This window comes from Mirounga leonina, unplaced genomic scaffold, assembly GCF_011800145.1.
Source record: "Mirounga leonina isolate KUSES-001 unplaced genomic scaffold, KU_Mleo_1.0 Mir_454, whole genome shotgun sequence".
Taxonomy (NCBI): Eukaryota; Metazoa; Chordata; class Mammalia; order Carnivora; family Phocidae; genus Mirounga; species Mirounga leonina.
In genome coordinates, this window is record NW_023270763.1 from 8,306,840 (window position 1) to 8,323,120 (window position 16,281).

The 16,281-nt window shown below is 49.4% G+C and overlaps 1 protein-coding gene across 3 annotated transcripts in view; it reads left to right on the forward strand.

Moving 5' to 3' along the window:
- Window positions 1-16,281, forward strand: part of CUX1 (cut like homeobox 1) — a 352,323-nt gene that overhangs the window by 215,071 nt on the left and 120,971 nt on the right. For all 3 annotated transcript variants that reach the window (XM_034988568.1, XM_034988566.1, XM_034988567.1), the window contains exons 7-8: window positions 652-728; window positions 2,338-2,404. In XM_034988568.1, coding sequence (XP_034844459.1) covers window positions 652-728; window positions 2,338-2,404 — 144 coding nt within the window. The remainder of the gene's footprint in view (window positions 1-651; window positions 729-2,337; window positions 2,405-16,281) is intronic.

Sequence of the window (16,281 nt, forward strand, 5' to 3'; positions counted from 1 at the left end):
GAGCATGTGTTCTGTTCATAAGATGTAAAAATAATGAACCTATTTTTAGAAATTTTCTGCAGATGAGGAGGGAGGAATGCTATTTATTGACCAGGGAATTCATTTGGAGATCAGGGGAAATGTGAATCTGGGGACACTGGGTTCACCCGTTGAGCATCGCGCATTAGGTATTACCGTCACATTTGCATCCCATTATACCAGACCTGGAGCCACCTGTCACATCTATTAGCACGTCCTTTATGCCAACAAATTCCTCATTGTGTCAGCAAAATGTAAATGTGTCATTCTTCTTGGGTAACTTCAGAAAACAATGAGTGCCTGATGATGGTTTTTTGTTGTGTTTTTTTTTTTAATATCTGGCATGTGAGGAACAAGTTACATTTAAGATAACTGGCTGCATCCATTAGCACACGTCAGGTCCCTCAGGATGCACGCTCCACAGTGTCACACGTGGGTACAGAGTCTCGGGGTGCTGAAAATCGGGGAGCAGGCACATGGTGCTCATGGCACCACCAGCAGTAGCCAAATTGTGTGCCTGTTGCCAGATGTGTGGGTTGCTGCAAAGATCATTGGCCGCCGAGCTCCAACGCGCACGAAACGTTCACGTTGGGAAACAAGATGACCAGTTGGCTTTATTCTCTTCCTTTTCAGAAAGCTGCAGGAGACACAGATGTCCACCACCTCAAAGCTGGAGGAAGCGGAGCACAAAGTTCAAAGTCTGCAGACAGGTGTGATGGTCTTCATCCTAGTCAAGCCCATTCGGGGAAGACCAAAGTGGGGGGGCTTTGGGCCATCCCCTGGTCCGCACCCTCCCCCCTCCCCGTACCGGGCACCCTGGAGGAGTGAAGGAGCCCACGCCCCTCAGAGCCCCCCAGCCTCTCCACCTTGACTTCATTATCACCCACACTGAGTTATTAACGTCGAGGAAGGAGGATCTGAATTCCTTTTCCATCCCTTCCACACGCCATCCTTTCTTTCTGCTCTTTTTCCAACAAACACATCTAAATCGCCAAGCTGTCAAGAACTGACATTTCATTTGGAACAATAATGGGGGAAAAAAACAAAAAACAAAAAACCACAACACTTATTTCTACCCTAAGTGAAGTTAAGCATAGTAATAGCAGATCTTTACAATTTAAGATGCCCAAAAAGATCGTGCTACAGTTTTTATCATTTCTTTATGCTTTTTTCTTCTCCTTCTTTCTCTCTTTTTTTTTCCTGAAAGGGAAACTGCGTCATATACTTAATTTAAACGTGGAGGGGAAGGCATCAGAAGGATGTATGAAAACATACAGCACGGTTCCAGACACGTGAATAAGACCCCCAAACTCTAGAGGCCGCCTAAAAATCACTAAGAAATCAGTAAAAAGAGATAAACAGTCCAGTAGAACGAGGGGCTAGAGACACAGACAGGCAGTCTGCAGAGGAGATATGCACATGGCCAGTACACACATGAAAAAACATTAACAATTCGTAACAGGCAAGAGGATGCTAATTAAATCAGGGAAAGATTGTTTTGCCTGTCAGACTGTCAAAAGAATTTTCTTTAATTGATAATATCCGGTGTTGGTGAGAGTATAGGAAAATAGTCCCACTCCTAGTATTGATGGGAATGCAAGTTGGCCTGTCAGGGGAGCCAGGTAGGTGGCGTTTGTCTGTCTGGAGCGTCTCAGCTCCTTACCCCAGGACCTTGGCTTCTGCCCGGCATTTGGCAGGCTTCGTGCAAGAGCTAATTGTTACTGCCTGTGTCCTGACATGGAGCGCTTTCCAGGCTGTTCTGCTAAAGGAAAAGAGCAAGTCTCAGAATATATGTGTATCATCCTATCTGTGTGGGGCTGGGAAAAAAACAAAACTATATATATATATATATATATATATATATATATGTACACACACACAGTTAATGTATGGAACTATTTCTTAAATAAATATATATAAAAGCAGGAAATCTGCACACTGAACCGGTAACAGGAGTTATCTCCAAGGAGGTGCATGGATAAGATGAGGTGGAAATGAAAGGGGATTTTTGGCCCCATTCTGTGTACTTTTGTCATCTTTGACTCCTTGGATGTGAATATATTGCTTGTACACTTTTTCCTTTTTTTTTTTTTAGGGGGGGAGGGGCGGGGGAAGAGAGAGAATCTCAAGCAGGCTCCATGCTCAGCGCAGAGCCCAACGCGGGGCTCAATGTCACGACCCTGAGATCATGATCTGAGCCGAAATCAAGAGTCAGATGCTTAACTGACTGAGCCAACCAGGCCCCCCTACTTTTTCTTTTTTAATTTAATGTGAATGACTGGTATCTTATATTAAGGTTTTATGTCCTCTGCCTTTCAGCCCTGGAAAAAACTCGAACAGAATTATTTGACCTGAAAACCAAATATGATGAAGAAATTACTGCCAAGTAAGTCTCTGCCCGGTTCCCTCCATCTGCATGCTTTCGGTCAGGTATCCCCCGATTTTGCTAATCCACAGAAGAGTCCCCCTGCCTCGCCCTCCTGTCTGTTGGCTTTCGCAAAGCGGGACAGGATTCAGGAGGCGCTCGGCCTCAGAGCTGCTGTGAGGAAAACAGTGTCATCCCCGTGAGCTGCTTGCGTCAGTCTAATACCCACGATGTGACAGTAAGCTCTGGTGGCCCTAGAACACTGGAACTTGTGTCCTTAATTATTGTGAAGCCTCGTCACCATGTGCCTTTTTCTAAGAAAGTTTGGGAACAGGGCATCCTATAGAAGAGGTGACTCTTGGGACGTTTCGGGGAGCTGGGTCTGTGCAAATCACATCACCTTTTCCTGTGGCCGCGTCCTTGGCTCCCACACAGAAGTATTTACTCCCGTCACACCGCAGAACACGAGGCGTCCGTGTGCGGACACACACGCGTAGGGCGCGCGCGTGTTACGGCGGGCGTGTCACCCGAGGCTCTTGTCAGAAGGAAATCAGTGATCTGGGGCAGCACAGGTGCACCCGTTGCCGGCCCGCCCTCCATGCAGAGCCCCCGGAAGGAGGGAACAGTATTGACAGAAATCAAGAGAGGTGAAAAAGCAGCAGAGATTGGCCCTAGCCCCAGTCTCCTCTGCCGAGGTCCAGACAGGCAGAACCGCCAGACGAGAGGTTGAGCCACATCCTCCTGTCCTGGGAGGCTCCCCCCGGTCTCCAGCAGAAGCCCATGCCCCCCAGGCTGCTCCGCACCAGTGAGGAGGGGCTCCTGCTGTGTTCCCATAGAACCTGCGCGGGCATCGGTGCGGGGGTGGGGGGGGTCCGAAGAGCACCGCCTCCTCCCGGGCTCCTGCTCTATGCTAGGCATCCCTCTGTCCCATCACACTCGCCCTTGGCCTCTGACGTTGCTGCTGGGCCTGCTGCTCCCAGGGCCCACCTCGGTGGGCTCTCGACCTTTGCATCGTTGAGTAGCTAGAGACCTTGAGAGCTAGCCAGGCCTGGCGGGCGGAGCCGATTTTGATCATGAGCACAGAACTTCGGCGCAAAGACGAAAATACCCTCCTTGGTCTCGGCGACTCTGGCCCACCTGTTGGCATATCTAATCCCGGTGAGAGTTGCCAGGTCGTTCTACCTTCTTGTCTCGGTGTGCTGAAGTGTGACTTCAGGTGGCATGGAAGGAGCTGACTCTGAGGTGTTTAACTGTTAAGATTTCCCTCTGAAACGTGGAGGCTCCGGTATTAACTCCTCCGACCCTGGGCACCAGCGTCGATGGGTTGGCCCTCACCCCCTCACTCACCCCTCAGATGGAAGCTCAGCAGAAACCATACCAACTGCTGTCACCCTGATACTCCTCGGTGTCCATGTCTGGCCCCCCTATTCTGCCAGCCTGCCACCTTTATTTTTCTATTATTTCTGCCTGGACTTTACTAAGAAGAATAGTCATTGTCTTTCTTGGTAAATTCCCCCTTTTTTTTTTTCACTAGTGTTCATTATTTTATTTTTTTAAACCACATCTCTTTCTAGAAGACATAGATATATCTTGTGTTTCTATAATTAACCAAAGCTTGCTTTGTTACTCACTTCAAAAGTTGTGCAATCCGTGTCTAAGCCCCCCTAAGCCAGTCTTTCTCAAACTGGGTGTCACAGGGACAAAATCAGTGTAGTGAGTAGCGACCGGCTGGTTGAACAATAAAATACAATAGAAAACGCAATAACAGAATGGAGTAGACAGTATCGTGGCTCATGGCACATAGTGAAGTCAGATACTGTTTTGTGACACTTTTGTGTCCGTTATGTGTATAAATCTAAAAATATAAATGTACAGTTATTGGGTCGCAATGTAAAACGCAGTTCTTCCGGTGGGTCTCAATGAAAGATTATTTTGAAAGCCATGGCTCTGAGAGTGTTACAAAAGGCTCGGCTTCCAGAAGCTGGCGTCTCCTGCCGTGTCCTCCCGGGGCATGCTGGGGAGGTGCTTTTAGCCTCAGACACGCACCTACTTGAGGAAAAGAAACAGCCTGAGGACAGAGCATCTACCGAAACCATTCAGAAATGACAGCAAATAATGCCACTTGTCACATGACGGCTAAGTACTGGTCCCTGGTTTAGACTCATCATTTCCTCATTGGGCTTCTAAAGGAGCCACGTAGAAAATTTGTGTCCATTTGGTTGGTTTGTTTTAGGGGTTGGGGAAGCGACTGAGCAGAGAAGAGTCATCTAGAAAGGGCGTAAATGTTCCCCGCTCACAGGTTTCCATCCCCGCTGGGTGGGGAATATGGTGGCCGGGGAGTCACCAGGAGACAGCCCAGAGAGTCAGGGTCTCCCATCCTCTGTCCCTACCCTCTCTGACCTTGCTAGAGGCCAGGCTCATGCTGGAGAATGACAGCTCAGTCACCTGTCAGGGCCCTGCCCCCAGGTGATCCTGCTCCCTTAAGATGACAGAGATGATTTTCAGTCTTAAGTATTTTTCTAGTTACTGTCTATAGACGCATTGACTCCTGGGCTGTTCTGAGCAGCCGGCTCTGTCATGTTACAGGTAAGAACATTAAATCTTGGGTCCCCTGAGCCAGCAAGGTCACCCAGGGAAGCCCCAGAGGCCCTAGACCTCTCCTAGACTCCGACCCTACTGGCATCTGATGAGCAACGGCGGTTACTGGTGTGGGCTCAGTGAGAAATGTTTCTGGACGGTTTCTCATTGTATCAGCGTGTCTTAAGGCCAAAAAGATTTTTTTCCCCCTAAAATCCAAATAAATGAAAATCCATGCATTACTTGCTCATGTTCACCGAACTCCAGTAAGTGGAAAATAGAATCAAGAAGTATGAGAGTTGCTTATTCTAACAGAATGTTCAGCTTCAGGACTGTGGCTGTGGTCACAGACTGCTTTCGGGGCCGTGGGCGCTCAGGGTGCGTCACCTCCCGGGATCAGAGCAGGGGATTGCTCGGTGTGGCACTGTGTGCGTTCGTGGAGGGAACAAGCCTAACTCATGAGGGACATGACTCAGATATAACAGATTCGCTCACCAGCACAGCAGACATTCCTAGAGGCCTCCTCTGAGCCTAGCCCTTTGCTGGGCTCTGGGAATCCGGAGATAGAAAGCTCAGGAGACAAGCCATTGGAATCCAGGGTGATCACTGCTGTGATGTTAGCAAGCACAGCCTCCGTGCTGTCAGGGGTCCATACGACAGACAGCACACTCCAGCTAGGGGCAGGCAGCAGGGAAAGCACAGAGGGAATGTGGCAGCTTGAACCAGGACTGGGGGGCTGTACCACACCGAGGCTTGCGAGGACCTGTGGCCTTTGGGACGAAGAGCAACCCCTGACCTTACCATCCCTTCTTCCCGCTGCCAGGACTCCCGTGGCCAAACTCAGCAGCAGCCAGTGGGCAGCCTCCAGGGGAGGCGCACCCAGCTGGAGCAAAAGGAAATAATCAGGGAAGCCTTCCTAAAGGGGGTGACATGCGGTTTGTGGTGGAAAGATAAGTTCGGGTGAGGGGCTGCTGGAGGCAAAGGAGTGCAGTATGTGGGAACACGGGGGCCAGCCAGGCGTGCCGAACGTGGGGATGGGGCAAGGTGGGCACAGTGTATGTGGGGCCGGGTGGGGGAGGGTGGCGGACTCAGGCCTCCACGGGGGTCGGGCATTTCCCAAGTCGGAAATGGACTGACTGCTAACAAAAGGCAGCCTAGGGCCAAACACTTACTGTACATGCTTCCCAGAGTAAGTAATCCACAAAAAATGTGGAGAATGGACTGAGTCAGTAGTCACTACTTTCTTGTAGCTTTACAGGGAGTCCGTCAGTCTGGGAGACTGCCTGTATCTGGAGGCTCTCCCTCACATCCCTCTCTCCTTTTATTTTATGGGAAAGGTTTGTCACTCTGCCATCTGCCTCAGGCCCACCCTACGTGTATCTTATTAGACTAGACGTCTTCCCGTTAATACATACGAATATAAGCCCACCAGGGACAAACCTTTTCACAAATGGCCTTAAAACATTCCTAAACCGTTTCTTTTCTCTCTCAGAGAGTAGGGAATTCTTAAATCCTCATCGACAGAAAACCCAAGAAGGGGATGGGGTGGCACAGTCTAGCGTGGGCTTTGGAGAAGGCTGACCCACAAGTGGCTCGGGGGAAGGGTCCACGACTCTTCCGTGTGGCCTTGGGGGCGCTCACTGACCACCACTCCCACTTGCCTTCCCCGACGACGGATGCGGACAGCCCATAGCACGGTCACTAATAACCCGTTCCCTCTTCCATGATCAGCAAACACAGGCTCCGCCCGACAAGCTCGCTCGCAGTGGGGCCTGGTGTGCATTTCTGAAATGAGCGGACCTCGGGGAAGATGGACTTGAATTGCAGCATCTCCCGTGGGATCCCAAGAGCCCACATTGCCCTCGCCTCTCTGTCACGGGGCAGTGTCACCCCCATTTGGGAAAGCAGGCCACAGGTTGAAGGCACCAGGGCTGTCCCGAGAGCCCGATGTATTGTGAGCAGTCACCACCCCGCGTCAGCTGGGACAGCGCAGGCTGACTTGTCGGGGATGGCAGCGGTAAAGTTTTCCATGTGTAGGCTTGAAGCAAAATGTAATTAGCCTTTATGTGCAGAACAAGGACCCATTGATGAATACAGCTGGTCTTTGTTTTGTCCCGTCATTGAGAGTGGGAGGTAAAAGTGTTCTTCTTCATGTTTATTAATGCAAGATTCCTTAGACAAATGGCAAGCACAGTTTAATATTTGTTGGAACATAGGGGGGCTTGCCAAAACAGTTGTGTAAGAGGATTGCAGGGTTGCAGATTATAACCGTTTCTGGGTTAAATAAATGAATTAGTTCTCTGCCTTTTTTTTCCCCCTTTTCTTTTTCTTTCTTTCTTTTTTTTTTTTAGTTAAAAAGGTACCTCCTTTCTCAGAGGGTCACCCTGTGTCCCCATCTTCCCACTTGTGTTAGCAAATGGAGAGTTAGCGCCCCGAATGACTTTAACCTGGAGAGTCTAGCCAGAGTGGTGTGGATTTTAATAGTTAAACAGTCCCCAGGATGCCCGTGGAGGTGGACAGGCTTCTTTTGGGCACACGGCATCTGGCCTGGAGAGAGAGGCCTGGCCCTTGCGTTCCGCAGCTGTTGGCCTGGGCTCGTGGCTAGGTCGGCGCCGCATACCGCAGGAGGGGAGTGTTGCCCTCCCAGACTAGCATCCTGGGCGAAAGTGCAGGAATTCCCATTTCTGCTCCCGGCCGCGGCCCCCTCTTTGCTCTGTCCCCAGAATCCTGGTGGCAAAAAGAGCTTCAGTTATAACACATACAGTCCGCTTATTCCATTCCTCTTTGCTTGTGGCCTGTGTCTCTGAGCCTCCGATAAAAAAATACGGAATTGCACTGAAATGTTCTGTTTTATAGCTAATGTTAGGCTTAGGAGAATTTGCACCTCCCAAGCCTTTCCTGCCAGAAAAATTCATATTTAAGGTTACTCGTGTTCTAGTCCTTTTCCTGTGTACTTCTTAAAAAGCACTACATTGTATATATACTGACTTACATCGTATATTACAAAAGGGACATTTATGAGGAACTTCACTTGGGTTAATTTTAGAGTATTTTCTTTTTTTTTTTAATTTTTTTTTTTTTAAGATTTTATTTATTTGCAAGAGAGAGAATGAGAGACAGAGAGCATGAGAGGGAGGAGGGTCAGAGGGAGAAGCAGACTCCCTGCTGAGCAGGGAGCCCGATGCGGGACTCGATCCCGGGACTCCGGAATCATGACCTGAGCCGAAGGCAGTTGCTTAACCAACTGAGCCACCCAGGCGCCCCTAGAGTATTTTCTTTAGAGCATGTATGGATCCAGTACTTTCTCACAAAATGCAGTGCGCTCTGAGACGGGCATCTTTCCCAAGTGAGCCTGGCTTAGGGCTTTGTGGAAATCGTTGAAGGGAGCCTGTATGTACCCCGCATCATGGAGGTAGGGAATGCCCAGCAGTGGGGCAGACAGGCCCTGAAAGGCAGTCCGACAAGGTGAGGAAACCAGCAGCTGGAGACACAATGCCCAGGTGGGACGTGCAGACCGTAAGTGGGTGAATGGAGGTGGGGTAGGCACCTTCCACGCATATGGATCGCTGGGGACTAGTTCACAGAGGTTTCTGGCACGGCCCCAAAATCCAGTGCCCGTCACACCCAGCCGTGGTGGCCTGTAAAGTCCCATTCTGATGCTGCCTGTTTAAAGAGAGAAGTGTCACGTGTGTGAGGGCCAACCAGGTAATAAGGGGTTTCCGTGAAGACTCTCAAGCCTTAGCTCTTCCCGCGGCCCCCTCGTGTTAGCCCCTGCAGACTGGTTGCTCCTGTATTTATTTATTTTTTTACACTTGCACGTGAAGGACTTAGGGAACGGGGCCCGGTAGAGCCTGGGTGACAGAGCCTGAGAATCACACACCTATTTTGATAATCCGATTGGATGGATGCGCATCTCCTGGTTGAACTTGAAAACACCGGCTTTAGTCTCCTGAAATGGAGTCTCTCGGCTGTACCTTTAAGAACGGAACATTTGCTATTTCCTGTCTTTTTGATGAGTCATCAATTTCCAGTACGAGTTGCTAATTATCCTGGTTAGATTAATTTCCCTAAAAATAGAGAGGCAGCCACTTTTATGGTTTCGAGGGGATGGGCTTGAATAAAGAACCTACTGTCCCTTCAGCCTTAGAGGCAACGAGATCATGCTTGCAGGGACCAACCGAGGACATTTTGGGGCTTTTCTTTTTTCCCCCTCTGTAGCTTTATCTCCCGAAGAGTACAACTGTGCATTTTGTAGAATTCCTGGGATTTTCTATCCCTGTACAAGCATTTCACTTCACACCCTAAAATGCGATGCCTGGGTGAGCCCCAAAGGGCTTTCCTTGGCCTTTGTAGCAACAGCGGCGTCTCTTAGTACAGCCCAGGGCACTGATCTGGACTCTTCCCAGCCCAGGGCACTGTGCAGGAAGAAGGGGGTGGCTTCATCTTTTCAAGTCCACGTACAATTTCCTCTGAGTGCCAAGGATCCTTCACCTGTTCCGTGGACTCCAGGTGTGTCTGGACATTACCCAGCATCAGCAAGAACCAGCAATCTCTACGCCTCCCACCTTCAGCTACGCTCACTAAAGGCCTGTGTTAAAATGTCAAGCATTGTGTCAAGCGCAGGGACTGCAGAATGAGAGAGGCGGGGAGGTTCCAGATGCGATCCGCACACGGGCTTGCATGCTCCGCTCTGAACCCTGAAACACCCATGTACACGTGTGCCTATGGCGATGCTGTGTGGGGTGTGTGTACAAACGTGCTTATGGATAGAGAGATAGTAATCCTCTTCTTCCAGCATCCTTGGAGAGGGGATTGTAGAGAAAAGCATTATTCCTCGACTGTCACCGGGGTTTGGCACGCTTTTATAAAATTTGTGTGTTTTTAGAGACCCTTGAGGTTTCCCTGATTTCGCTATAAAGGTGAAACTTGGGGAGCTCACAGTTTGAAGCTCAAGGAAACAGATAAGGAGACCGATGGAGAAAACAGCCATCCTGGTGCATCTAACGACCTGTAGGATGGGCATCATATCCCTGCTGCCTACATCCAGGACTGGGGGTGGAGCAAGTAACGGAGTGTTCCTGCAATCCGTACGGTGTTGACAAACATCAGCTGAACTGCCTCCGAGGAGGGCTCATCCTATCTGTACACCGTGTGCATGTCCGCACAGTCGTGGGTGCATCACGGAGGGCAAGAACTCTGGTTGAACTCGTAAATCAGTGTGAGCCTTTGCCTTGACGACAGGTGGATGAGGTCTCAGTAGTGCGAGGCCTGGACCGTGACTGGTGACATTGTTTACTCTCCGGAAGGACAACCGAAGGAAGCTGATGACTTCTAAAAGGAAAGCGGGAGCCATCTGAACCTTTGAAGTGCTTTAGGAAGGAAGGCTTACGGAGCCCCTGCTTGGAACCTGCACACCACCTCCCGCCCCCAGATAAATTCCTCCAAGAGCCATGCGTTTGTAGCTCGCCACAGGAGTCCCTTGCTACTGCCAAGGCCCGGGACCACACCGGTCACCATGATGTGGCACATCTCCTGTCTTCCCCAGGTGGCAGAGGAGAATGTGATCAGACGTGCACTGACCGGTCCAGGGCCCTTTGGAAGAGAAGCAGGAGGGCTGGCAGAAGTGAGAGACTTTCCTTCCCGTGGCATATCCCCCTGAATCAATGAAGATCAATTCCTTTTATATGATGCTTAGTATTTTTAATTACAGAAGTCCTCCATGTGTATTATACCAAATTTAGAAAATTCTAAACAGTTTTAGAAAACAGGTCATCACTCATTATCTCACGATGCAGAGATAACCGTTCTTAACATTCTGGCATATTCCTTCCAGTCTCTTTTCTAGACGGTGCTTTATTCTGTTGTCTTTTATAGATAGCATCAGGTGGATGTGAAGTTTTCATTTCTAGGCTGTTGGTTTGGTTTGTTTGCTTGGTTTGGTTTGTTTTTGTTTTTTACTTGACATGTAAATATTTCTTTCATGTCATTAACTTATCCTTTAGAAACCTAATGCGTGCTGCCTAGTATTCCATCAAATAGGCGTGCTGTGAGATACCCACTCGTTAGCTTCCCTGTCGTTCGGGAGCCTGACTACACTGCTGTCATTGCCTCGCAGGTTAAAACTAGAAAGTTTCCTACTTGCTGGCTTTCTGTGCCTCTATTCCGGCAGCGGCTGTGGCGTTTTTAGCTGGCTTCCCTCTTCCCTCTTCCCTCTTCCCTCTTCCCTCTTCCCGGGAGAGTCTGGACCCCCAGAATGTTCCAAGGGCCCCAGCAGATCTGGCCTCCCTACCAGACTACTGTTTTGTGACGGTGTATAGACATCACAGCCTCCTCTGGTCAGGGGATGGTGGACGGTGCTAGGCCTAGAGTCAGGAGACCCTGGGTCCAGCCCCAGTTCTGTCACCGGTTGGGCCTCACAAAGTCCCCTCCCTCAGCAGTAGCCGTGTCCTCATTAGTAAAAGGATGGGACCGGACTGGATGGCAGCGGGCATCATTGAAGAGCCTGCCCCCTCTTTGGCCTCTTAACTTGATCCCCCAGTTGTTTCCCAGAAGCTGAATCTCCGATTCTGTCCGCCAGCAGGGCCTGCGAAGCCTGCTTGTGGAGCGGCCTCCACGAAAGCACTAGCCCAGGACATGGGGGACAGTGTGAGCAAGGCCACTACAAGGCTTGATTCCTGACTCAGTAAGAGGAGTAACCTTGGGCAGGGCACCCAGTTTCTGTCCTCAGGCCTTAGTGTCCTCAATAGCGAAATGAAGGAATGCCCCCATAAAGTGCCTGGCATGGTATCCACACACAAACCCTCAGTGAACGGGGCTCCAGCCACCCCTTACCCTCTCCCATGTTGACCTTGTGAAATTCGGGATATCTGTGCCACCGGGCCTCTTCGTCCACGTCAGCACGCCGCAGCTGTGGAAGTCTTCGTCCTAAGGGCTCGGGATTAGAAATCATGACCAGTTACCACTTGGGTGCTGCTAACGTGGGGAGCAGAAAGCTCCAAGCGCCTACCATTGCAGAGCTGTTAATGTCCTAACCTCTGGAGGTTCATAACCACTGAGTAACGCTGGTGGAGTCTGAATGCCACATGTGTGCAGGCCCAGGTCCTGACACGCGAGCAGGGCGTCCCACGTGTGGTCCCCTCTGGCCGCACGTCGAGGCAAGTCTCAGACTCCAGGAGAGGTCTCACCCCGTGTGGCTTGGAGAATTTGGGGCTCTCTGGGCTGTTGTAAAACACATTAAGAGAGGTGCCAAACATCTGGGCACCAGCAAGGATGTCTGGGGCTCTTATTCTGGGATATCATAATAAAAAAAAAAAAAACTTTTTGGAACCAGCCTTAAGAATGAAAAGTTTCCTATAGGTAAGCGAGAGCGAGCTAGATAATTGAACTCATTGATTTCCTTCACGGCTTGTTTGGCCTTTCATTCCCTTCCTGAGGTGCTGTTTGTTGAGGAATGTCTCCAATTGCCAGAAAGACAGTGGGGTGTCTCATATTTCCCCGCCAGCTCTCCTTTCAGCCAGAGCCGAGTTCCGAGGCGAGCCTGCAATATGAATTTTTAATGCAGAACTTTATAGCCTTACTCTTGCAGCCCGGCTGCATTGCTCTCCTGAGCTTTCAGATTTAATGCCCTGATGAACAAGCAAAGACTCGGGGCATTCGGCATCAGTGAGAATTAACCCCCAGATGACCGCACGTGTGCCCCCTCATTTCCCTAAAGGTAAACCTAAAGGAGTCGGAAGGGAAAAAAATTTTTTAAATCCTGTAGTGTTTGGATGTTCTCAACGTAGCCTGGAGCGCAAAAGTAGCAGATTCGCGAAATTTTACTGGATAGCATACATTTGTACCTTTTCATTTATCTTTTCAAAGTTGGCCTGTTCCCACTTTGATGCGCTTCTGCACTCTTTTCTACCCATTAAGACAGCAGTACAGTTTTTAGGATTTACCAAATAGAAAGGTCAGTGGACACTCCCAATTTTTTTCTGTGGGAAGCCCAAGCGTGGTTAGAAATCCAGAATTTGTCATTGATCGTGGAAAAAGCACCACTTACGTCAAGTGGTCGATTCTGTGTGTTGACCTGTGGTTGATTGTTTTTTTCTTTTTTCCTGCTGGTAGCTCTGTATATTAGTGAAGGTTTTGAAATTAAGGCGAAAATATTTTAGAAGAAGCTGTCTGTAAAAACTGCGTGAGTTTAAATAAGTTAGCAAAGGATGGAGTTTTCGATAAGTGGTACCAGAGCAATTGGCTATGAAGAGGATAAGAGAGAGCTGAGCCCCAGCAGAATCAAGTCTAGATGTTTTAAATCCTTATGTGTAAAAAACGAAACCATAAAAACATGAGGAGAAATTTTAGATGACTCCTTTGATGTGGGGTTGGGGGAAATTTCTCGAAGCAGGATGCCCAAGGCAGAAATCGGGGAAATTCACAGCTCTCTGTGAATTGAGTGATTGATAAACTGACAAAAATATTTGCATTGTATATGACAGATATATATGTAAATATATATAAAGAGCCCTTACAAAGCAATAAGAAAGAATTTAACACCCCAATAGAGAAAGCTCTCTATTTTCAGCTCTGTCTCCTTTCTAGACAGTTCTGCCGTCGGCATCTCAAACTCAAGTGAACTCACTGTCCTCCATGATTTCCCTCTTCCCCACAGACAGTTTCCCTTGCGTGTCTTCCCCACCTCAGGCAAACATGGTCCGCCTTTATTCCAGAGATGGAGAGTCCTTCCTGACTCTTATCATCCCTGCTCTCTAATCCATATTAATTCTGCCTCCTTGAGACATTCTGCATCCATCACTTTTTACTATAGTAATTTGGCTTTTTTCATCTCTTGGCCCCACAGTTCAGCGTCTTCCCAGCGGATCTCCCTGCTGCCAGTTTCTCCCCGGACTATCCATCCACCAAGTGTCTGTCTGCTAAAAGTATCTTTCCGAAATATAAATCTGATCCTGTTAAAATCTGTCCTCCTTAAAGTCTTTCCATGGCTCTGTCTTGCCTCCACTGAAAAATCATGACATGGTGCCTGAGCCGCTTCGTGAGGCAGCCCTGCCTTCACAGCCTCACTTCCCACCAAATCTGACACCCTTCCTCCCCTCGTGGAATCGTGGGCCCTTGCCAGGCTCACCATGCTCTGACATCCCAGCTCATAGTTACCAGCCTTTCTTCGTAAGCAGATCCTGCCCCTCCACGCCCCGTTCCTGTGCCCGCACGTACCCGTACCAGCCTCTGTGTACATGTGAGGGGAGGCTCTGGCCTCTCTGGTTCCATGGAGGGAATTCGGGGTGGGAGAGGATCATGAATCTGGACCCAGAAAACATACATCTTTATTTTTTACTAACATTTGACTATGATGTAGCATTTCTTTCCCTTGCACATGAAGTCACCAAACCAAAATAAGAATCTGAGAGTTGGTTGCAAGTAGAAATCGTAGATCTTTTCCATCACATTAAAATTGTTGTAAATAGCCCCAGAGAGTCGGTAGTTCTTAGACCCACCACTAGATTCATTATTCCTTGCACGGATAAAGAAGAACATTTGTTACTACATCATAAATTTGGGTGTTTTTTTTTCCTAGGTATTGTAATAACTGCACTTCAAAATAACTATTTTCCTTAGTAAACTTAGGTATTTAAAACATTTTTCTAGAAAGAGGGCCATACTCTTCACCAGACTTTCAGAGGGGACCATGGCACAAGGAGGGTTCAGCATCCACAATAGACTGGCAGCGTCTTGAGGGCCACGACTGGACCGTCCTCCTTTTTTGCCCTAGGACTTCGCACAGTGCTTTACCACATTACGTGGGCTTTTAATAATAGTCCGTGTGGCTTTCATGAAACCCACCCACCACTTCCAGGTGTGAAACAGCTGGGACTGGGGCGGGGGCAAGCATTGTCCCAATCCCATGCACGCAGCAATGCCCATTGTGCGGGTGGACCCTCCTTCCTCTAGGGATGGAGGATGCCTGCTTGCCCCTTGGGGTCTACCCCTCACACACTTAGCCCCCAGTGTGAAGAAGCAACGCGGGGATTTAGGTTGTAGGAGGGCCAAGCTTGTAATGGTCTGTAGCATACGCCAGTAGCCTAACACGGGGCATGAATCGCAGCGAGCCACAGTAAAAGAATGGGCTTCAGAAAAACTGTGGCTGATTTTCATAACGAGGGGAAGATGTGAATATATTTTCCATCTAAGCTAAGGGACATTTCTCCTTTCATAAAAAGGGAGGTAGCTCCCCTCCCCCCCACATCAGGGTTATTTGAACCTTCATCCATTCAGTAAACCTCTGCTGAGTGCCTCCCACGTGCTGGGCACGGGGAGCACCTCGGCCTTGGGACTCAGTCTCTGCACTTGATTGTCATGTCCCTGAGAGGGTCACCGCCACTCCTTCGCCATCACTTCAGATGCCATCTGCATGCTGGGGACTCCCACACGGATGTTTCTGGCCCCAAGCCGTCTTTAACAGACATCACAAGCTTCACGTAGACAGAACCGAACTTCTGATGGCTCCCATCAAACCCGGCCAAACAGCCACCAGAGTGACCCTGTCGCTTTGCAAGCCGGCCATGTCGCTGCTCCCAGAACCCAGAAAGGGCCTCCCACTTACCCAGGAGTCAGAGGCGGGGTCCTCACCGTGGCCTGCAGCTCACCATGCACACCTGGCGGGCTCTGTCCATTCAAGAACATCCTTTGTCCTTTGCCACTGTGTCCCCAGGGCCCAGAACAGGGCCCGCTCAGCACTCACAGATGTTCTTGAATGGATGGAAGCAAAGCCCCTGCTCTCCTAGAGGCCATCTCTAAGCAGAAAGCACATTGCCATATAATGGACGTGTAGGTCGAGTCAAGTGTCCTATACTGCCAAGAAAATTAAAGCAAGGCAAGGAAGGGGAAGACGGAGAGAGCCTTGCGGGCTTCCATGGATGGTCAGGGAAAGCAAAGCGACTTGGTTGCAAATGAAATGTGTAAAAGTCCGGAGCAGGGGCTCCATCTGGGTGTTTATTAAATCCAATCCATGGGTGCTTACTCTGCTATTTTAACACGGACACTTACTCAGAGATTACTTCAGCGGGGGTCCTTGGACTCGGCCCCAATATGAGAAGTCTCGTGCCGAAATGTGGAACTCCCCTAATGGCTTCAGAGCAGAAAACGCAGGGTAGTTCCAGATGTCTTCTAGCAGGGCAGGGTTGTATGGTCCAAGCGGCAAACGGAACACATCTGTGCCTTCTGAGGCTGTATAAAATAGTTGACCTAGCTCTGCCCCGGCTCCAGAAGCGTGGGCATTCAGTACATTGGCCCTCATCACACAGGTCAGTGACTCCTGACCTTGA